This window comes from Bombina bombina, chromosome 2 (assembly GCF_027579735.1).
Source record: "Bombina bombina isolate aBomBom1 chromosome 2, aBomBom1.pri, whole genome shotgun sequence".
Classification (NCBI taxonomy): domain Eukaryota; kingdom Metazoa; phylum Chordata; class Amphibia; order Anura; family Bombinatoridae; genus Bombina; species Bombina bombina.
The window spans coordinates 678,549,141-678,572,011 of record NC_069500.1 but is presented as its reverse complement, the minus strand read 5'-3'; the positions used below and the strand labels follow the sequence as shown (position 1 = coordinate 678,572,011).

General features: G+C 39.5%; 1 protein-coding gene and 2 non-coding genes across 3 annotated transcripts in view; all 3 read left to right on the top strand.

Moving 5' to 3' along the window:
* Positions 1-22,871, top strand: part of HAUS6 (HAUS augmin like complex subunit 6) — a 138,194-nt gene that overhangs the window by 21,747 nt on the left and 93,576 nt on the right. Inside the window, exons 8-12 of the mRNA XM_053702644.1 lie at positions 4,229-4,283; positions 4,855-5,028; positions 5,470-5,663; positions 7,600-7,729; positions 7,834-7,936. Of these exons, the coding sequence (XP_053558619.1) occupies positions 4,229-4,283; positions 4,855-5,028; positions 5,470-5,663; positions 7,600-7,729; positions 7,834-7,936 (656 nt within the window). The remainder of the gene's footprint in view (positions 1-4,228; positions 4,284-4,854; positions 5,029-5,469; positions 5,664-7,599; positions 7,730-7,833; positions 7,937-22,871) is intronic.
* LOC128650683 (small Cajal body-specific RNA 8) lies at positions 5,251-5,382 on the top strand. The gene has a single exon (XR_008400947.1). It is a non-coding gene; the product is annotated as a small Cajal body-specific RNA 8 (non-coding RNA).
* On the top strand, positions 7,418-7,548 carry LOC128650682 (small Cajal body-specific RNA 8). Its single transcript, XR_008400946.1, has one exon. It is a non-coding gene; the product is annotated as a small Cajal body-specific RNA 8 (non-coding RNA).

Here is a 22,871-nt window from a genome sequence, read left to right as displayed (position 1 = left end):
CCCCCCCCCTTTCCTCTAAACAGGAAGGGAACTATTTGCAAACCAAGTCTACCTGGAGACCCAACCAGTCTTGGAACAAGGGTAAACAATCCAAGAAGCCTGCTGCTGCTTCCAAGTCAGCATGAAAGGTTGGCCCCCAATCTGGGACCAGATCTAGTAGGGGGCGGGCAGACTTTCCTTCATCCATGCTTGGATATGAGATATTCAGGATCCCTGGCAATAGAAATAGTGTCTCGGGGATACAAATTGGAATTCGGAAATTCTTTCCCCAGTCGAAGGTTTCTTCTTTCTTGATTATCTGCAGACCAGATAAAGAGAGGCGTTCTTACGTTGTGTAGGAGACCTATCCTCCATGGAAGTAATCTGTCCCGTTCCAATTCAGGGACAGGGGTTTTATTCAAATCTGTTGGTAGTCCCCAAAAGAGAGTGAACTTTTAGACCTCAAGAGTCTAAACAAGTTTATCAGAGTTCCATCTTTCAAGATGGAAACTATTCGTACCGTTCTTGCATTGATCCGGGAGGGTCAATTTTATGACAGTGGATCTAAAGGATGCATATCTTCATGTTCCTATCCACAGAGATCATCACAAGTTTCTGAGGTTTCCCTTCCTGGACAAACATTTTCCGTTTGTGGCTCTCCCTTTCGGTCTGGCCACGGCGCACAAAGGCTCTGGGGTCTCTACTGGCGGTTCTAAGACCGCGGGGCATTGCGATGGCGCCTTATCTGGACGATATTCTGATCCAGGCGTCATCTTATCAACTAGCAAGGTCCCATACCGACATTGTGCTATCCTTCCTGAGAACTCACGGGTGGAAGGTAAATCTGGAAAAGAGTTAAATTCCTCAGACAAGGGTACCCTTTCTGGGAACTCTAATCTACTCCATTTCAATTAATTTTTCTGACGGAGGTCAGAAAGTTAAAAATTCTGAATACATGTCGAGCCCTTCAGTCCATTCATCGGCCGTCAGTGGCCCGGTGCATGGAGGTAATCGGATTGATGTTGGCGGCAATGGACATCGTACCGTTTGCGCGCTTTCATCTCAGGCCTTTGCATGCTCAGGCAGTGGTATGGAGATTATACAGATTTGTCTCCTTGAATATCCATAGATCAGGAGACGAGGGAATCTCTTCTATGGTGGTCGCTGGATCATCTATCCCAGGGGACATGCTTTCGCAGACCCTCATGGGTGATTGTGGCAACGGATGCCAGCCTGTTAGGATGGGGAGCAGTCTGGAGCTCCTTAAGGGCTCAAGGGGTATGGACTCAGACAGAGTCTCTACTTCCCATCAACATCCTAGAGTTGAGAGCGATATTCAATGCACTTCGGGCCTGGCCTCAGTTGGCCTCAGCCCATTTCATCAGATTTCAGTCGGACAACATAACGACAGTGGCTTACATCAATCATCAGGGAGGAACAAGGAGTTCCTTAGCCATGAACGAAGTAGCCAAGATAATTCAGTGGGCGGAGACGGACTCCTGCCATCTGTCGGCGATCTTCATCCCAGGGATAGAAAACTGGGAGGCAGATTTTCTGAGCAGGCAGACCTTTCATCCGGGGGAGTGGGAACTCCATCCGGAAATATTTTCAAACCTGATTCTCAGATGGGGTCGGCTGGAGTTGGACCTTATGGCGTCTCGTCAGAATGCCAAGCTTCCGAGATACGGGTCCAGGGATCCCCAGGCCGAGCTGATAGATGCCTTGGCAGTTCCTTGGTCTTTCAACCTGGCATATGTATCCCCTCCCCGTTTGCTCTCCTTCCCCAGGTGATTGCTCGAATCAAACAGGAGAAGGCATTAGTGATCCTCATTGCTCCTGCGTGGCCTCGCAGGATTTGGTATGTCGATCTGGTGGACATGTCATCTCGGCCACCGTGGAAGCTTCCGTTGAGGAAGGACCTTCTCATTCAGGGTCCCTTCCATCATCCGAATCTAGTTTCTCTGCAGCTGACTGCTTGGAGATTGACCGCTTAATTTTATCCAGGCAAGATTTTTCTGATTCGGTCAGACTTTAATTCAGGCACGTAAGCCTGTTACTAGGAAAATTTACCGTAAGATATGGCGCAAATATCTTTATTGGTGTGAATCCAAAGGCTACTCTTGGAGTAGGGCTAGGATTACCAGGATTTTGTCTCTTCTCCAAGAAGGACTGGAGAAGGGGTTATCAGCAAGTTCCTTAAAGGGACAGATTTCTGCCTTATCTATCTTGTTACATAAGCGTTTGGCAGATGTTCCAGATGTACAATCTTTTTGTCAGGCTCTGACTAGAATCAGGCCTGTATTTAGACAAATTGCTCCTCCTTGGAGTTGGAATTTAGTTCTTTAAGTTCTCCAAGGGGTTCCGTTTGAACCTATGCATTCCATAGATATTGTTATCTTGGAAAGTTTTATTTCTGGTTGCCATTTCTTCTGCTCGAAGAGTATCTGAACTTTCGGCATTACAATATAATTCTCCTTACCTTATTTTTCATGCGGATAAGGTGGTGTTACATATTAAACCTGGTTTTCTTCCTAAAGTTGTTTCAAACAAGAACATTAATCAGGAGATTGTTCCTTCATGTCCTAATCCTCCTCAGAAGAAGAAACGTCTGCTACACAATTTAGACGTAGTCCGTGCTTTAAAGTTCTACTTACAAGCGACTAAGGACTTTCGTCAATTGTCCTCTGTTTGTTTGTTCTTTTTTCAGGGAAACGTAAAGCTACGTCTACCTCATTCTTTTTGGCTGAAGAGTATCATCCGTTTTGCATATGAGACTGCTGGACAGCAGCCTCCTGAAAGAATTACGGCTCATTCCACTAGGGCTGTTGCTTCCTCATGGGCATTCAAAAATGATGCTTCTGTTAACAGATTTGCAAAGCTGCAACTTGGTCTTCTCTTCACACTTTTTTTTTTCTAAATTTTACAAATTTGTTACCTTTTGCCTCGGCTGAGGCTGTTTTTGGGAGAAAGGGTTTTTCAGGCAGTGGTGCCTTCCGTTTAGGTTACCTGTCTTGTCCCTCCCTTTTCATCTGTGTACTATAGCTTTGGTATTGTATCCCACAAGTAAGGATGAAATCCGTGGACTCATCGTGTCTTTAAAAAGAAAATTTATGCTTACCTGATTTGTTTCTTTTTAGACACGATGAGTGCACGGATTTCATCCTTGTGAGATTACGCCTCCTGGTCAGCAGGAGGAGGCAAGAGCACCACAGCAGAGCTGTGTATATTTAGCTCCTCCCTTCCCTCCCACTCCAGTCATTCGACCGATGTTAGGAAGAGAAAGGAAAAGCCAAGGTGCAGAGGTGTCTGAAGTTTAACAAAATAAAAACCTGACACCTCTGCTCCTTGGCTTTTCCTTTCTCTTCCTAACTTCGATCGAATGATTGGAGGGGAAAGGAGGAGATATATCTATATCAGCTCTGCTGTGGTGCTCTTTGCCGCCTCCTGCTGACCAGGAGGCGTAATCCCACAAGTAAGGAGGAAATCCGTGGACTCATTGTCTAAAAAGAAACCAATTTATCAGGTAAGCATAAATTTTTTTTTTTTTTTAATAAATATCTAAGGATTTTATCTAGGGCGCTCTTCATATTCTAATGCACTTATAGCATATGAAAATACATATAATTACAGCAATTAAACTAGCAATATAAACCATTGACATTAGAATAGTCCAAGTTCCAAAGCCACAGGCTGCTCCCTTTGTTCAAAAGTCCCACAACCTTTTAATGATTCAAGCATCTGGAAAACGGAGCAAACAGGGTCTGTACCTCCAATGTTTCCAAACTCCAGAGGATAAAAATTTCAACACCTATAGGTGTTTACATGCCTTCGAAAATCGTAACGCAGTGAAGTTTAACTTCTCTATGAAGTTGGGATCAATCATTTTGTGTAATCCAAAAATATTGGATAACTCGGCAGAATACCATTCCTAATTAAAATGTATTGATAAAGCATATTTAAAAACAAGCAATGCATTTTTATGCCTTTGCGGCTTATAATCCTGAGGAAACAGCTGCTAAGGCTGAGAAATGTGTGTCTTTTATTTAAATGTATTTTTTTTTTCTCTCAATTTTATTAAGAGTAATATCATCATGACCAGTCCCACTCTTAGGGCCTGATCAAAAACATGCCAGCATGGGGAGAAATCGCATTAAGCCTTTGTGCCTTGTACATACATTTTTCAAATCTTGTATAGAGATGCTAGAATATATAGCAGATTTATAAATATGTTCCTTTCCACTTTCTTCAGAGCCATGAAAACTGTAGACATAAACCACAGTAAGACGAATGAGACAGTCAAAGAGGTGAGTTTGTTGTTGCTGTGCTGGTCAAATTTTAAATTGAAGTAAAGTAGTATAAATGATGCATCTTATCAGGACTGGTTGTTATGGCACATCTTAGTTTTATATCTTGTGGGGTTTATTTTTGTAAGAAAACTCCCTTTTAGAATGTCTTGTAAGTATAATAAAGTGGTTATAGTTCCTCTGATCATAATTGTCTTAAGAAATTTAAGGGGTGTTACAAGTCGATGGCAGGGTTATCTCTGATGTGGGATTCACTTGAGATAGTGACTATTGCACGCATTGTTAGCTTGTAGGTAGCAATTTTATTTTGAGAAAGGTGTGTGTGTGTGTATCCTTAAAAATGTATCAGTGTATAGACAGGTGTGTAAATATGATCATTCATTTTTTTGGCATTCACCTACCTTGTTAGATGCTTCAGTGTCGTACACCTGGTAAATGCAGGGACCTGCAGTCGCATGCAATGTCTTTGTATACAGTAATTGTGCTATACCATATATAGAGGTGTGTGACTGTATGTATATATACTCCATTCCTGAAGCATTTAAAAACCATTTTTGGTTTTCTTTTAAAGATACGACGCATGTGGAACATAATTATGCAAACCCTGAAAATGATTGAAAAAGAAATAGATGTTGTGGAATCTGTGGTGAAAGGAAATGTTGACCAGTATTGTATTGATGGGACAAATGTTACCTTGAATATTCCAGGTCTACTGGTTTCCAAGATCGAGAGTGAAATGCACAGGGTAGGGGCAATTTTATCTTATCTTGTTGTGGTGTGTTTTTTTTTAATGTATTTTTAAATGTTAGATGCTATAAAAAAGAGATGTTACATTTGTATGTATATTAATGTTTAAAAGCACTGCTTTGTATCATCCCTATGCAGCTGAATTTAAATGCCTTTCTTAGATTCAACTTTCAGTGGGCTATAAAATATTTTTTTATTTTTTTGTGTGTTCCTGGGATCATGGGAGTTTGTATATACTACAGACAGAAGTAAGATCTGTTCTGTTATTAAAACTCCCTAGAATAATGTATGCCTTTTGATGACCGGGGCGAAATGAGAGAAATCGTAACGGACAGATACGGGGCAGACAATGAGGGCGAACATTTTACTTTAGCTTTTTTTTTTTTTTAGTAATAGAAGTTATAAAAAAAATAAACCTGATTATTTCTTGTATTGTCAGTTACAAATGGAGAATGTATATGAAGCTGGGAAGATAAATCTTGTAACAGTTGTTCAGCTTCTCAATGAAGCTCTCAAAATGGTGAGACAAGAACGTTGTGAATCTGATAGCAAAGAACTAAAACTAGACTTTTCGTATCTGAACGGCAAAACAAAGTATGAAACAGAATTGTTAACAAGATTGAGACTTATGAGGTAAGTAAATAGCCCCCTTTTACATGACTCTTTCATTCTTTATAAATTTTAACTTGATCTTATCACTCCTTCCAAGGTATTTGTAACTCATATCTAAAGATTTTCTTTCATAAGGTGGTTGAGAGTACACAAGCCATTACTCCTGGCCTTTAGGAGGAGGCAAAACGCCAAGGGCACGTAATCCCTCTCGGGTATGCTACCCAGTCTTATCTTTGCATCCCAGGAGGAACATGAAGCATCGAGATGCTCAAAATTCTTCATTGAGGGGGGTCCTCGGGCTGATTGGGTAGTGACATAATTGCTCCTAGTGAGGGTTTGGTCCCTTAGCCTCCTGTTGGGTTGTTGATATACTCCACGCTTAAATCCTCTGCTGTAATGTGCTTAGCTCTCAATGCTATCTACTGGAAGCAGTCATTTCTGCGGCTGGTAAGCACAGTGGAGTGGGTGCTTGTCAGGTAAGTTGGGACACATTTGCACTCAGAATAGCCCACATATCTCTGGGTAATACCTACCAGGCTCTCTCCCAATTTTTTCCAAGACCAACTATTGCTGGACATCTCTAAGAGGATGATACGGTCTTGGAGTTGCCTATGTACAAGTATCTAGGAGTGGGAAGTTCTGTCCTTGCCCCTTTTGGGAGGGGATCTCACTGGTAGGTATTACCTAGTGATATGGGCCAAGATATAGAAATTACTGTATTTTGGGTGAAAATGTCTAGTTTTATTCTCTTATCTGTGTGGGTAAGTACCTTTTAATTTCAAGCGTCAGATTAAATTGTATGCATTGCTAGTTTACTTTATTTAGTGTATACTCCATGGTGGTGAGATTCCATGAAACCTGCCTATTTTCACAAATTTTTTTTTTTTTTACATTTTTTTTTATTTTTCTGGGGGCTGTTCTAGTTTGCACCTCCCCGTTTTCTTTGCTTTATCCTTTCCTACCTTTCTCCTTCTTGCTTGGCTATATGTAAACTAGCATACCAGAGAGATGAGGGATTTAGTGCTCTTGGAGTGACCAGGAGTTAAATCCCAGGATTAATGGCTCATCGATTCTTACCATAATGAAAGAAATGAATTTCTATCGGCTAAGCATACATTTTTGTTTTTCATGTCTGAGCCTTTGTATATTGCAACCATTTTTTGAAGTGGTCAGTAACTTGAGTTTTCATGCATAATGTTGTGATTCGTTGTTTTGCTTAAAGGGACAGTCAACCCCAGAACTTTTGTTGTTTAAAAAGATAGATAATCCCTTAATTACCCATTCCCCAGTTTTGCATAACCAACAGTTATAATACACATTTTACCTCTGTAATTACCTTGTATCTAAGCCTCTGCAGACTGCCCCCTTATTTCTCTTCTTTTTACAGACTTGCATTTTAGCCAATCAGTGCTCACTCCACAGTAAAGTCACGTGCATGAGCTCAATGTTATCTATATGAAATGCTTGAACTAATGCCCTCTAGTGGTGAAAAACTTTCAAAATGCTTTTAGATTAGAGGTGGCCTTCAAGGTGTAAGAAATTAGCATATGAACCTCCTAGGTTTAGCTTTCAACTAAGAATACCAGGAGAACAAAGCAAAATTGGTGATAAAAGTAAATTGGAAAGTTGTTTAAAATGACATGCCCTATTTGAATCATGAAAGGTTGTTTTGTGTGTGGTTTTTTTTAACTTGACTGTCCCTTTAACCACAAACTACCATATGCACTTTGGACTACTTATAGAATATATACATAATGTCTTATTTGCTGTTGTGATGGGAGATTGATACACAGACGAGCTAAAATCTGCTATGTTTTGTCGCTAAGTCTCCCTAGAATAAACATGCCTTCTGATGACCGGGACGAAATTAGAGAAATCGTAACGGACAGATACGAGGCAGACATTTATTTATATTATTTATATTTATTATTTATTTTATTTATTCTCCCTGTTGCAGGCATAAAATTAGGAGGGAAGATCTTGTGTCTATTAACAAATCAATTGCAGATAAACAGACAGAGTGGGAGAAAAAATGGGAAATACACCTTGGGAAGCCTCCTTTCTGTCTTTTTCAGGGTCTTAACCAAGTAGGTATTTAAATGGTTGTGCTCTCAGCTTGTAAACCATTTTGGCTTTTTATTTATCCTACTAAATACATTGAAATGTTTTTTTTGTTTTTTTTTGTTTTTAGGCTCTTGAGCTCAATACTCTGGAAGCGACTTCTTCCTTTGACCCTGCTTCGCAAGAGATATTGAGTAGAAATATGTTCTCCCAGTACCCACCATCTCTTCCAGGTGAGAATTCTTTTAGTTTTGTTACTGGTGACCTTTAACACTTTATTATTTTCCCTACAACTTTTTCTTCAATCTAATGAAAAGTTTGTAATTTTATAAAGAAAAAAACAAAATACCTCCAGTGTACATTTTAAATCCTAATGCTGTTGTCATCTACTGCAGTTTCTCCTTATTCATGTTCTGTTTCAGTCATAAGACGGTAAATGTTCTCTAGCCATCGAATATAGGATTAAAGCCCTTTCCGCTAGGATGCAGCAAAACGCTCAACAGCTTATAAGTGCCCCCACTTTCCCATCTTCCTGCAGTTAATTATTTTTGCTTCCATCAAGGATTGATGAGGAAACTTGACTTGTTTGAAAGTGGTTCTCTAACCAATTTGAGACCCATTTCCTCCTCCATATACTTACTAACTGGGCAGAGGGTTAGATGGGAGTTGAGCCAGGCATTGAAAAACATCTCTCAGAAGAGAGATGCCACCAGCCTCCCAGGTGAAATTTGGGCATGCTTGTCAGTCCCTTGCTTGCACTGCCTCAGATGGTTCCGACTACTGGAAAGTAGTATTCTGCAATTAAGTTGAGCACGGTAGATGAAGGTGTTGACAGGTAGGTACAAAGCCCGCTAGCTATGAAGGTGCAATTAGCATGATCATGTACACGTTTCACATACCCTCTGGAAGTAGTCACATTCACCATTTAACACTAAATACTGTTTTGGGCACTTTTTCAAAAATATTGAAAAATTTGAGGTAGTGTATTTAAATTTACCACTGTTGGCTTTAGCACACACTGGAACACCCAGTTCTCATTTGCAGCATGCTCTCTGTCAATAAGAAGGTGATTTAGCCATGTGAGGAGCAAAATTTTACTTTAGTTGCAACTGCTCTGCAGACCTCCAGATTAATTTCTGGTGCCAATAGTGCGCTTTTACTCTTCTTCCCCCTCCCTCACTGACTGGTGGCCATCTTGCTGACACTCGGCTAATATTCCTCTGGATATTTTGAAGCAATGAGAACCCTTTTATTTCAAGAATTTTGCCAAATTATATAATTCAACCCTTTATTGTAATAAGAAAGTTTAAACTTTTTTCCTTAGTCTCCAGTTTTTCTGTTTCCCTTTTTGGGACCTGTATTACTTTGTGTCAACTATTCTGTGTTCCTCTTAGTGGGTTAACCCGTTTTCTACTGCTTACATGGTTTCCTTGTAGATACGCTGCAATCGATTTATAGATTACGCTTACTATGTTCTATGGAGCAAACTTGTGCAGCTTACGTCTTAAGATGTCATACAACAACCAGTTAAAAACAAATGCATGCAAATAGCAGAAGAGAACCGTACACAGGCCCTAGGCTCATTAAGGACATCCCCAAGGAGCGACCATTCTAGGTACCCTGTACAATGGAATCAGAATTTTCTTCTGCTGAGGATAATTCAGCAACCTAGGACCCCTTCTGATGAAATAACAGAATTGTCCTTTTAAAGGGATACTAAACCCACATTTTTTCTTTAAAGATTCAGATAGAGCAAGCAATTTTAAGCAACTTTCTAATTTACTCCTATTTTTTTTTTCTTTCATTCTCTTACTATCTTCATTTAAAAAGCGGGAATATAAAGCTTAAAGAGCCTGGCCATTTTTGGTTCAGAACCTGGGTTGCGCTTGTTTATTGGTTTGCTAAATGTAGCTACCAATAAGCAAACGATATCCAGGGCGCTGAACCTAAAATAGGCTGGCTCCTTAGCTTTAAATTCCTGCTTTTTAAATAAAGATAGCATGAATGAAGAAAAATTGATAGAGCATGCAACTTTCTAATTTACTTCTATCTAAATCATGAAAGGAAAAAAATTGAGTATCGCTTTAATTTCCAGTTGGAGCACATACATGCCCTCTTGTGGTAAGGGAGTGTGGTGGTCTGTACATATATTCCCTTGTGCATGGGATACCTGCATTAACGGTCTGCCTCCAACTTGACTGGTAGCTGAATTTGAAAGGGAAAGTGGAGGGAATGGAGTTTCCTATCTATGAGCCTACTCTTTATTATAATGCTTGCACAGTGGGTAAATCTGCCTTTATGGCGCTTGCATACTCTGGGAGAGTGAGGATTCTGCTTTATCGGGTCACGCAGCAGTATATGCTTTTGTATGAGCTGATCCAGCTGCAGATTCACTGCTGTATCTCCTTGTTTTAGAGACACCACAGTGCCTCACAATTGACCCAGCCAACTAAGGGAGATACTACATGGAGTATGTTGTCTGCGGTGGTAGGATTAACTTCTTTCCCGCCGGCGGTCCGTCTTGGTGCGTGCTCAGTCTTCTTCCCGTATGGGGCCTACAGAGTGTATGTTATGGGTAATTCTAGGATTACCCAGCGGCTGTGGGTAAAGCCAGATGTAAAAATCATACTTAAGGCTTTACCGGGGTAATCCTAGGATTGTCCAAACTCTTCTGGTTAAAGTTGATTAGCTTTATCCAAAGGGCTCTTAGTGCTGCGATTTTAGTGCAAAAATACTCATTCATTTTCGTGAGGTCAAGGTTTCAAAAGATGTCATTGCAAAGGCAATTGTACAAGCAAAAAATGTAATTCTAAATGTCACTCAAGCTTGTCCTGTTCAAACAAGTAGCCACAAATCCATTCTTGTAATACTGTTCAAAGTGTAAACTAGCATAATGCAAAGTAGCTGTGCACTTTGCTGTTGGTGTAACAAAACATATAAAAATGTTTTCAGGTATTTTTCCTAATTTTAATGTAAGCTGTTACTTGGTGATGATCTCCTGACAAAAAATAAATAAAAATATATTTCTTTCATGTAATTAGCAAGAGTCCATGAGCTAGTGACGTATGGGATATACATTCCTACCAGGAGGGGCAAAGTTTCCCAAACCTTAAAATGCCTATAAATACACCCCTCACCACACCCACAATTCAGTTTTACAAACTTTGCCTCCGATGGAGGTGGTGAAGTAAGTTTGTGCTAGATTCTACGTTGGTATGCGCTCCGCAGCAAGTTGGAGCCCGGTTTTCCTCTCAGCGTGCAGTGAATGTCAGAGGGATGTGAGGAGAGTATTGCCTATTTGAATGCAGTGATCTCCTTCTACGGGGTCTATTTCATAGGTTCTCTGTTATCGGTCGTAGAGATTCATCTCTTACCTCCCTTTTCAGATCGACGATATACTCTTATATATACCATTACCTCTGCTGATTCTCGTTTCAGTACTGGTTTGGCTTTCTACAAACATGTAGATGAGTGTCCTGGGGTAAGTAAATCTTATTTTCTGTGACACTCTAAGCTATGGTTGGGCACTTTATTTATAAAGTTCTAAATATATGTATTCAAACATTTATTTGCCTTGACTCAGAATGTTCAACATTCCTTATTTTTCAGACAGTCAGTTTCATATTTGGGATAAATGCATTTGTTTCAATCATTTTTTCTTACCTTAAAAAATTTGACTTTTTCCCTGTGGGCTGTTAGGCTCGCGGGGGCAGAAAATGCTTCATTTTATTGCGTCATTCTTGGCGCAGACTTTTTTGGCGCAAAATTTTTTTTCTGTTTCCGGCGTCATACGTGTCGCCGGAAGTTGCGTCATTTTTTGACGTTTTTTTTTGCGTCAAAAATGTCGGCGTTCCGGATGTGGCGTCATTTTTGGCGCCAAAAGCATTTAGGCGCCAAATAATGTGGGCGTCTTTTTTGGCGCTAAAAAATATGGGCGTCATTTTTGTCTCCACATTATTTAAGTCTCATTATTTATTGCTTCTGGTTGCTAGAAGCTTGTTCACTGGCATTTTTTTCCCATTCCTGAAACTGTCATTTAAGGAATTTGATCAATTTTGCTTTATATGTTGTTTTTTTCTTTTACATATTGCAAGATGTTCCACGTTGCAACTGAGTCAGAAGATACTTCAGGAAAATCACTGCACAGTGCTGGAGCTACCAAGCTAAGTGTATCTGCTATAAACTTTTGGTATCTGTTTCTCCAGCTGTTATTTGTATTGCATGTCATGTCAAACTTATTAATGCAGATAAAATTTCCTTTAGTACTGTTACATTACCTGTTGCTGTTCCGTCAACATCTAATTTTCAGAGTGTTCCTGATAACATAAGAGATTTTATTTTTTAAATCCATTAAGAAGGCTATGTCTGTTATTTCTCCTTCTAGTATACATAAAAGTCTTTTAAAACTTCTCTTTTTTCAGATGAATTTTTAAATGAACATCATCATTCTGATACTTATAATGGTTCTTCTGGTTCAGAGGTTTCTGTCTCAGAGGTTGATGCTGATAAATCTTTGTATTTGTTCAAGATGGAATTTATTCGTTCTTTACTTAAAGAAGTGTTATTTGCATTAGAAATAGAGGATTCTGGTCCTCTTGATACTAAATGTAAACGTTTAAATAAGGTTTTCAAATCTCCTGTAGTTATTCCAGAAGTGTTTTATCTCCCTGATGCTATTTCTGAAGTAATTTCCAGGGAATGGAATAATTTGGGTAATTTATTTACTCCTTCTAGACGTTTAAGCAAATTATATCCTGTGCCATCTGACAGATTAGAGTTTTTTGGGACAAAAATCCCTAAGGTTATGGGGCTGTCTCTACTCCTGCTAATGTACTACTATTCCTACGGCAGATAGTACTTCATTTAAGGATCCTTTAGATAGGAAAATTGAATCCTTTCTAAAAAAAGCTTACTTATGTTCAGGTAATCTTCTTAGACCTGCTATATTTTTAGCGGATGTTGCTGCAGCTTCAACTTTTTGGTTAGAAGCTTTAGCGCAACAAGTAACAGATCATAATTTTATAGCATTATTATTATTCTATAACATGCTAATAATTTTATTGGTGATGCCATCTTTTGATATCATTAGAGTTGATGTCAGGTATATGTCTCTAGCTATTTTAGCTAGAAAAGCTTTATGGATTAAACTTGGAATGCTGACATGTCTTCTAAGTCAACTTTGCTTTCCCTTTCTTTCCAGGGTAAATAATCATTTTCGTTCCTTTCCTCACAACAAGGAACAAAAGCCTGATCCTTCATCCTCAGGAGCGGTATCAGTTTAGAAACTATTTCCAGTTTGGAATATATCCAAGCCTTATAGAGACCTATAGCCAGCTCCTAAATACCTATGAAGGTGCGGCCCTTATTCCAGCTCAGCTGGTATGGGGCAGATTACGTTTTCTTCAAAGAAATTTGGATCAAATCCGTTCTTAATCTCTGGTTTCAGAAACATTGTTTCAGAAAGGTACAGAATTGGCTTCAAGTTAAGGCCTCCTGCTAAGAGATTCTTTTCTTTCCCGTGTCCCAGTTAACACAGCAAAGGCTCAGCATTTCTGAAATGTGTTTCAGATCTAGAGTTGGCTGGAGTATTTATGCCAGTTCCAGTTCTGGAATAGGGGCTGGGGTTTTATTTTATCTCTTCATTGTACCAAAGAAGGTCAATTCCTTCAGACCAGTTCCGGATCTATCATTATTGAATCGTTATGTTAGGATACCAACATTCAAGATGGTTACTGTAGGACTATCCTGCCTTTTGTTTAGCAAGGGCATTATATGTCTACAATAGATTTACAGGATGTGTATCTGCATATTCCGATTCATCCAGATCATTTTTAGTGTCTGAGATTCTCTTTTTAGACAAGCATTACCAGTTTTGTGGCTCTACCGTTTGGCCTAGCCTCAGTTCCAAGAATTTTTTTCAAAGGTTCTCGGTGCCCTTCTTTCTGTAATCAGAGAATAGGGTTTTGGTATTTCCTTATTTGGACGATATCTTGGTACTTGCTCAGTCTTCTCATTTTCGAAGAATCTCATACGAATCGACTTGTGTTGTTCTTCAAGTTCATGGTTGGAGGATCAATTTACCAATCAGTTCATTGATTCCTCAGACAAGGGTAACCTTTTTAGGTTTCTAGATAAATTCAGTGTCTATGACTCTGTCCTTGTCAGACAAGAGAAGTTTAACATTGATATCAGCTTGTCAAAACCTTCAGTCACAATCATTCCCTTTGGTAGCCTTATGCATGGAAATGTTGGGTCTTAGGACTGCCGCATCAGATGCGATCTCCTTTGCTCGTTTTCACATGCGACCTCTTCAGCTCTGTATGCTGAACCAATGGTGCAGGGATTACTCAAAGATATTTCAATTAATATCTTTAAACCGATTTTACGACACTCTCTGACATGGTGGACAGATCACCATCGTTTAGTTCAGGGGGCTTCTTTGTTCTTCCGACCTGGACTATAATCTCAACAGATGCAAGTCTTACAGGTTGGGGAGCTGTGTGGGGGTATCTGACGGCACAAGGGGTTTGGGAATCTCAGGAGGTGAGATTTCCGATCAATATTTTGGAACTCCGTGCAATTTTCAGAGCTCTTCAGTCTTGGCCTCTTCTGAAGATAGAGTTGTTCATTTGTTTTCAGATAGACAATGTCACAACTGTGGCATACATCAATCATCAAGGAGGGACTCACAGTCCTCTGGCTATGAAAGAAGTATCTCGAATTTTGGTTTGGGCGGAATCCAGCTCCTGTCTAATCTCTGCGGTTCATATCCCAGGTATGGACAATTGGAAAGCGGATTATCTCAGTCGCCAAACGTTGCATCCGGGCGAATGGTCTCTTCACCCAGAGGTATTTCTTCAGATTGTTCAAATGTGGGAACTTCCAGAAATAGATCTGATGGCTTCTCATCTAAACAAGAAACTTCCCAGGTATCTGTCCAGATCCCGGGATCCTCAGGCGGAGGCAGTGGATGCATTATCACTTCCTTGGAAGTATCATCCTGCCTATATCTTTCCGCCTCTAGTTCTTCTTCCAAGAGTAATCTCCAAGATTCTGAAGGAATGCTCGTTTGTTCTGCTGGTAGCTCCGGCATGGCCTCACAGGTTTTGGTATGCGGATCTTGTCCGGATGGCCTCTTGCCAACCGTGGACTCTTCCGTTAAGACCAGACCTTTTGTCTCAAGGTCCTTTTTTCCATCAGGATCTGAAATCCTTAAATTTAAAGGTATGGAGATTGAACGCTTGATTCTTGGTCAAAGAGGTTTCTCTGACTCTGTGATTAATACTATGTTACAGGCTCGTAAATCTGTATCCAGAGAGATATATTATAGAGTCTGGAAGACTTATATTTCTTGGTGTCTTTCTCATCATTTTTCTTGGCATTATTTTAGAATACCGAGAATATTACAGTTTCTTCAGGATGGTTTAGATAAGGGTTTGTCCGCAAGTTCCTTGAAAGGTCAAATCTCTGCTCTTTCTGTTCTTTTTCACAGAAAGATTGCTATTCTTCCTGATATTCATTGTTTTGTACAAGCTTTGGTTCGTATAAAGCCTGTCATTAAGTCAATTTCTCCTCCTTGGAGTTTGAATTTGGTTCTGGGGGCTCTTCAAGCTCCTCCATTTGAACCTATGCATTCATTGGATATTAAATTACTTTCTTGGAAAGTTTTGTTCCTTTTGGCCTTCTCTTCTGCCAGAAGAGTTTCTGAATTATCTGCTCTTTCTTGTGAGTCTCCTTTTCTGATTTTTCATCAGGATAAGGCGGTGTTGCGAACTTCTTTTGAATTTTTACCTAAGTTGTGAATTCCAACAACATTAGTAGAGACATTGTGGTTCCTTCATTATGTCCTAATCCTAAGAATTCTAAGGAGAAATAGTTGCATTCTTTGGATGTTATTAGAGCTTTGAAATATTATGTTGAAGCTACTAAGTCTTTCCGAAAGACTTCTAGTTTATTTGTTATCTTTTCCGGTTTTAGAAAGGCCAGAAAACTTCTGCCATTTCTTTGGCATCTTGGTTGAAATCTTTAATTCATCTTGCCTATGTTGAGTCGGGTAAGACCCCGCCTCATAGGATTACAGCTCATTCTACTAGGTCAGTTTCTACTTCCTGGGCGTTTAGGAATGAAGCTTCGGTTGATCAGATTTGCAAAGCGGCAACTTGGTCCTCTTTGCATACTTTTACCAAATTCTACCATTTTGTTGTATTTTCTTCTTCTGAAGCAGTTTTTGGTAGAAAAGTACTTCAGGCAGCGGTTTCAGTTTGAATCTTCTGCTTATGTTTTTCATTAAACTTTATTTTGGGTGTGGATTATTTTCAGCAGGAATTGGCTGTCTTTATTTTATCCCTCCCTCTCTAGTGACTCTTGTGTGGAAAGATCCACATCTTGGGTAGTCATTATCCCATACGTCACTAGCTCATGGACTCTTGCTAATTACATGAAAGAAAACATAATTTATGTAAGAACTTACCTGATAAATTCATTTCTTTCATATTAGCAAGAGTCCATGAGGCCCGCCCTTTTTTGTGGTGGTCATGATTTTTTTGTATAAAGCACAATTATTCCAATTCCTTATTTTATATGCTTTCGCACTTTTTTCTTATCACCCCACTTCTTGGCTATTCGTTAAACTGAATTGTGGGTGTGGTGAGGGGTGTATTTATAGGCATTTTAAGGTTTGGGAAACTTTGCCCCTCCTGGTAGGAATGTATATCCCATACGTCACTAGCTCATGGACTCTTGCTAATATGAAAGAAATGAATTTATCAGGTAAGTTCTTACATAAATTATGTTATCTAATCTATCTCTGGACTACGGTAGTCTCACAGCAAATCCCCACTATGCCTCTTAGTCTCCTGTCCAGACAGTTTCACCTACTCTTTCTACGAATGAGTCCACGATACAGTGACAGTCCACGTACCATTAAGGCAGTTTTGTACACAAATTATTAGCCAAAATGTAAATGAGTACATTTCTATGGGTAACCAAAATTAAGCCCTATCCTTTTTTTTTTTCTTAAATGTCGTCATCTAATCTTTATGATTTAAATGTATGACTTAGATGCTGATGTCTGTATGAGCTATTTGGTTTTAACTTTTTGCATACTTTTTTATTTTTTCCACTTGTTTAGTCTGTTGGTTTGATTTGAGTGCCGGTGCTGACTCACAATAATTACAATATCATCAGATCCTAAGCCATAAAGGATCATCAACTTACTTTTTGAATTTGGAGTACATTGGTAACTTTTTTTTTTTTTTTGTAGTGCATCAGTACTGTTAGATAAGTTCCAATCTGTGCAGCTATATCACACCCCCTCTGGCACTTGTTTCCTGGTGTATATATTGCCCTGTTCTGTTTTATGATTTTGTTAAAGGGACAGTAAACCTATCAAATAATGTTGTATAATTATGTACATAGTGCAGAATTATACAACATTAGCTTACTGCCATGTTTCTAAAGCATAGGGTTATATAGATATTTTGCAACGAAAACAGAACGCTGCTCCTGGCTCTACTGAGAAATATGGTGATAAGCTAATGATATATAATCTTGCACTATGTGCAGAATTATATAACCTTATTTGCTAGGTTTACTGTCCCTTTAAATCTAGACGGAAAACGGAACAGAGCAATATCTATATCTCTCTATCTCACAATTGTATAACAATATTAGCTAGGTTTACTGCCCCTTTAACGATCGCTTACAATGTTTTTGTTCACAGCAATGCTGTGTTGACATGCAGCCAATTGGATGGCGTTTTCTGTGAACGTAGCCTGTAGAATTTTAACACCTATTGGGTATAGGCAGGGCCATTCACTATTTCCACGCCCTATTGGGTGCTGGGGGGCGTGGTTTATGCTTAATAGACGCCCAGATCTGACACGCTTGTAAACGAGGAGGTGTGTAGGTCCTGCTTGTTAGATGACTGGTCTGATTTCAGCAGTGATATCAGCACAGGCACTCGGCCTTCTTTTACCTTAGTATAGCAATAAATCTCTATAGCTATATATCTATCTCTTCTGGTGTTTATTGAATACACTTTATCAATATGGAAAGTTTTACTTATTTGTTACTCATTCGTGTGAGCAATCTATTTATTTGTTTTTGTTACTATAGTGACTGTTTTGCACCCATCACTGTTGTTTTTTTTTTTTTGTTTTTTTTACACGACCTGTGGGGATTGCGTCAATCAATTGGGGTGGGTTCAGTAGGCCACAACAAAGTTTGATTTGCTGTGAGACGACCAAAGTCCAGTGAGTGCTTTATACAACCGGCTATCATTAATCCTTATAGCGCGTGTCAGCACTCGCAAACTCTCAGCTAAGATTAAAAGCAAAACTGGAAGTGTTCGTTACCGCATCTAGCCAAATGGGAAAAGCCCAGGTACTCCCAAAACCTGGGTCCCTAATACAGCCATATAAATGCAAGCTATCAAACAAACTGGGAATAAGTCAAGGGTTCAGAGACTTATGTAATCGCCCTAGACATATACAAAACACGGAAGGGGATTAAACTTTGACTGGACTGGGTACACAAGCGGGACTTACTCTGTGTGTTGTATTTATTTTGTAATTTTCCCCATGGGCCTTGCACCCTGTCGTGTCGGGGGGTTAACCGCCTATGGAGACATCACAGCCACCGTGTAACAGGGGTGTGTCACTTATGCCTTCCTTCCCCCCCCCAACTTTAGATGAACATTGGGGGAAGGCATAAGTGACACACCCCTGTTACACGGTGGAGGTAAGAAGTTTGTAATCACAGTTTAATAATGAAATTAGTCTGAGGCTGGAGATTCAGGATCCTTGTTTTTCTTTAAAATAAGCGAGATATTGGAAGCTGCAAAGTAGGGAGAACATTTGGCGTTAATGGAATAATAAAAATTAAAAAATGTATGGAATATGGGAGCAATTTAGTCTTGCAGGATTCTGTAAAACTCTGAAAGAAGAGTCGGGTCCAGGTGCTTTATTTAGTTTAGCTGCTTGGATTTCTTTCATGGAAATGGGGCTATTTAACTCCTGCATAATATCTAGAGAGAGTTTAGGTAATGTTATGCTACCCTAGAATGAATCTTTCTTGTCTAGTGGAACCGTGTCAACTTTATAGAGATCTTGAAAAAAACTTAAAGAAAACCTTTTCCCCAATATCTAAATTGTTTGTAAATCTATCTTTATAATTTATGATAAAAGTAATAACATTCCTGCTTGTAATCTTTGGTAAATATTTTGCTAACCTACCCGTGTGGCCCCCATATAGCACCTCTTAAAGGGACTTTAAACACTTGCCATTAGGTTATTTTGTTTTTTTTATTCATAATGTTTCTTTTGTTTTTTTTAAATGCAATTTGCTATTTATTTTTATTATGTTTACTTTTTTTTCCTTTTTTTACATTTATTTCACTTTCTGACCTCTCCGTGCAGACATGGCAGAAAGTTGTGTAGACAGACCTCCCAGAAGAGTCTGCTTTGCTGTGAGCGCGCACGTATGTAGAGTTGTAGACAGCACACTGAGCACAGCATAACTAAAACTACTGCTGCTGTAAAGTTTGCAGCGATTATCTTAGTGTTTTTCCCTAAATAGTATCTTTTGAACTGGCCTCATCTGTAAGCTAATAATTCATTATCATTTTTATGTTAAAATAATTTTTATTGAAGTAACTTTTTCAAACATAATATACATCTTATGCAGTTAATTACAAAATCTGCTCCTCAGGCATTGATGCACAGCAACCAGTATATACCATTATTAATTTCACAGTCTTATCATTGAACTCTGTCATATATTATGAATTCTCGATGCTAGTGCATCATACCTGGTATGTTTCTCGTCAGAAACTACCAGTACATAACTTGTGTTCTTATTACAAAAAAGTGGAAGAGAAAAAACTAAAAGAATTAACACTAAAAAAAACAAAAAACCCCAAAATGAACAGATCAATAAAACGTTTGGTCAGTTATGGTCTATAAATCGTACATTACTGCAGTGTCTTAGAAACAGGTCCCCCTATGTTTTCCTAGTTTTCTGTGGTTGCAGGGGCTTTTAATGCCTCATCTGATCCTATAGCTTCGTGTCTTCCCTATCTTCTACATTTTGCCTAACTCTGTTCCCATCTTTCTTTGAGATCTTGTTCCCTGTTTGTATATATGGTGTTGGGTGGGGTTCTTTAGGTTGGGTGTAGTATCCAGTAGAACCAGATCCTGTGAAATGTGTCAGTCGTGCCCAGCATCGTCGCTGCCGCTTCGTGTAAGGAGTATGTCATTTTAAATCTCTCTAGAATTTCGTTCCATGTCGGTACTCCCTCTTTCCAATATTTGGCAATACTCACCCTTGTTATCGTGCAGAGTTTTTTAATAAGAATGTTGATGTGTTTGTTAAAATTTGGTATAGTGGCATTTAGTAGTCCCTGGGAGATAGATAACTCAATTTGCTCTTCTAAGAGAAAGCTGAGGTGAGCTGAGAGCTTGTTCCATATGTAAGCTACCTTAGGGCATTCCCACCACATGTGTATATAGGTGCCTACCGAATTACATCCCCTATAGCAGTTTTTGTTTCTGCCCTCTGTATAGTGTGATGTTTTAACTGGCGTCAGGTACCACCGAAAGATGGTCTTTAAGCTGTTATCTCTGTAAATCCGCACTAATTAATCCCTTGCACGAGGAATAAAAAAGTCTTGCCATTCTGGCATCTCTAGTGTGGAGTTAGTGTCTGCTTCCCATCTGATCATAGTAGGTGTTTTGGTGCAGTCCCCTGGAGTCTGTATTGCTAAGTATAATTGAGAGATGGATTGCCTAGGTCTCAGTTGCGTGCTGCATAGTCTTTCTAGTATGGTGCTGGGTTGTTTTCGTATGTGTGGTATAAATTTGTTTAGGGCCGAGAGTATTTGTAGGTATAAATACCATTTGGGTGAGAGAGGTGCTAGTTTGTCTTGTATCTGAGTGAAGGTTAGTGGTTTATTATTCGTAAGGAGGTCTCCCACTCTGTAAAGACCCTTATTTTCCCATTTATCTAATTGTTTACGATATTCCCTTGGGATTAGGTATTTAATTGGCATTTTGGAGGAAAATTTGGGCATCCTTCCCTTCCCAAGCGCCATTGCTCTCCAGTGGTCAAGTGATAATATCGTCACCGGGGAATATTTTTTGATTTGTTGTGGATATAGTGTTCTATCCCAGATCAGATCCCCAGATGTCTCGAGGTCTCCTATCTCCACCTCTATCTCCCTCCACACCAAATTTCTTATTGAGGAGCCCAACAGAGCATCTTGTGCTAATCTAGCTGCTTCATAGTAATTAAGCAGGTTGGGGACCCCAACGCCCCCTAGCTGCCTGTGCTTAGTTAGTATTATATGAGGGATTCTTGCTTGTTTCTTGCCATTAATAAAGAGGTTGATATCTGATTATAAGGTTTTGAGGTCATTTTTTGGAGTTGGGATGGGTAAGGTTCTAAACAGATATAGGATCCTTGGTAGTAAATTCATTTTTATGGCAGATATTCTACCGTACCAGGAGAAATTTAACAATTTCCATTTAGCAATGTCTGACCGTAATTCTTTATATAGGGGGAGATAATTAACCTTGTATAAGTCCGAGTATTGAATCGGTATCTTTGTACCTAAATATTTAATATGTGTCTTAACCCAGGAAAATGAGAAGTTTAACTCAATTAGTTTTTTTGTGTGAGGTGGTAAGGCTATGGCTAATGCTTCACTTTTGTCCATGTTAATCTTATAGCCTGAAACCTGAGAGAACCGTTGTAAGATATCATATAATCCCGTGAGGGATGTCAGGGGTCTGGTTAGAGTCAAATAAAGAAATCTTATAGTCTGTGTGTTTAATTTTAAGTCCAGTAACCTCTTCTGAGTGTCGGATATTGGCCGCTAACTGTTCCATGCACAGGACGAACAGCAATGGGGAGAGCGGGCAACCCTGTCTCGTCCCGTTTTTAATATTTATGGGTTTGGAATGATGTCCCATGGCCCTGACTGTGGCTGTGGGTTTAGAGTATATACTGCGTAAGGCATCCACAAATGGGCCTGAAAATCCCATTCTGTCCAAGACCGAGAACATGTATGTCCAATCAATTCTATCGAACGCCTTCTCTGCATCCAGTGAGAGGACCAGAGAAGGCGTTTTCGTCCGGTCAAGTTGGGTCAATGTCGCTATAATTCGTCTAACGTTATCAGGTGCTTCTCTGCCCGCTATAAATCCCACCTGGTCCGGGTGTATTATATTCGGTAATATGTGTTTTAATCTATTGGCTAAAATTTTGGTAAAGATCTTTAGATCTTGGTTTATCAGGGAGATAGGTCTGTAGTTAGGACATTTCTGTGGGTCTTTACCCGGTTTGGGTATCACAACTATCCTGGCTCCGAGTAAGTCGTGTGGGATCTCATACCCCTGCATGATGTAATTAGAAAATTTGACTAAGTGTGGTGTCAGGGAATTTTTAAATAGTTTGTAGTATTCACCAGGCAGCCCATCAGGACCCGGGGCCTTACCTGGTTTTAAGTCTTTAATCGCCCCTAGCACTTCGTTGGCAGTTATCGCTTGATTCAAACTATCTCTGTCTGATTCTGGAATAGAAGGTAAATGGGCATCGTCTAGTAATTTTTTTTAGTATAGATTCCTTTGTGGGGGAATGGGTCATTATCATTTTTAAAAACAAAATGTATTTACCCTATTTTTTTTTAATCATGCTTGTAGTGCGAGTGAAAGAGGGACCGCCCAACACACTGCTCAGGGAGACAGCTGCTGTCTCATAAATATACTCTTATCTTTTACCCCTCTGTTTTTTTCTATCCAAGCTCCCGGAGTCCCGCTCAGTTTATTGCACATCTTATGCAGCTCACGCTCTCTGTGCACCTCAGGTTATGTGACATTATAAATTGATGTACATAGAACAGAACACTGTGGCTGACCTCTACATACTCGTAAAACAAATAAAGCATTCCCTTCCCTACACTATCTTTTAGGATCTTTGGAATGCCTGCTAAATAGACAAACCACTGATGCTGTCCGGGAGCTTGGATAGAAAAAACAGAGGGGTAAAAGATAAGAGTATATTTATGAGACAGCAGCTGTCTCCCTGAGCAGTGTGTTGGGCGGTCCCTCTTTCACTCGCACTACAAGTATGATTAAAAAAATAGGGTAAATACATTTTGTTTTTAAAAAT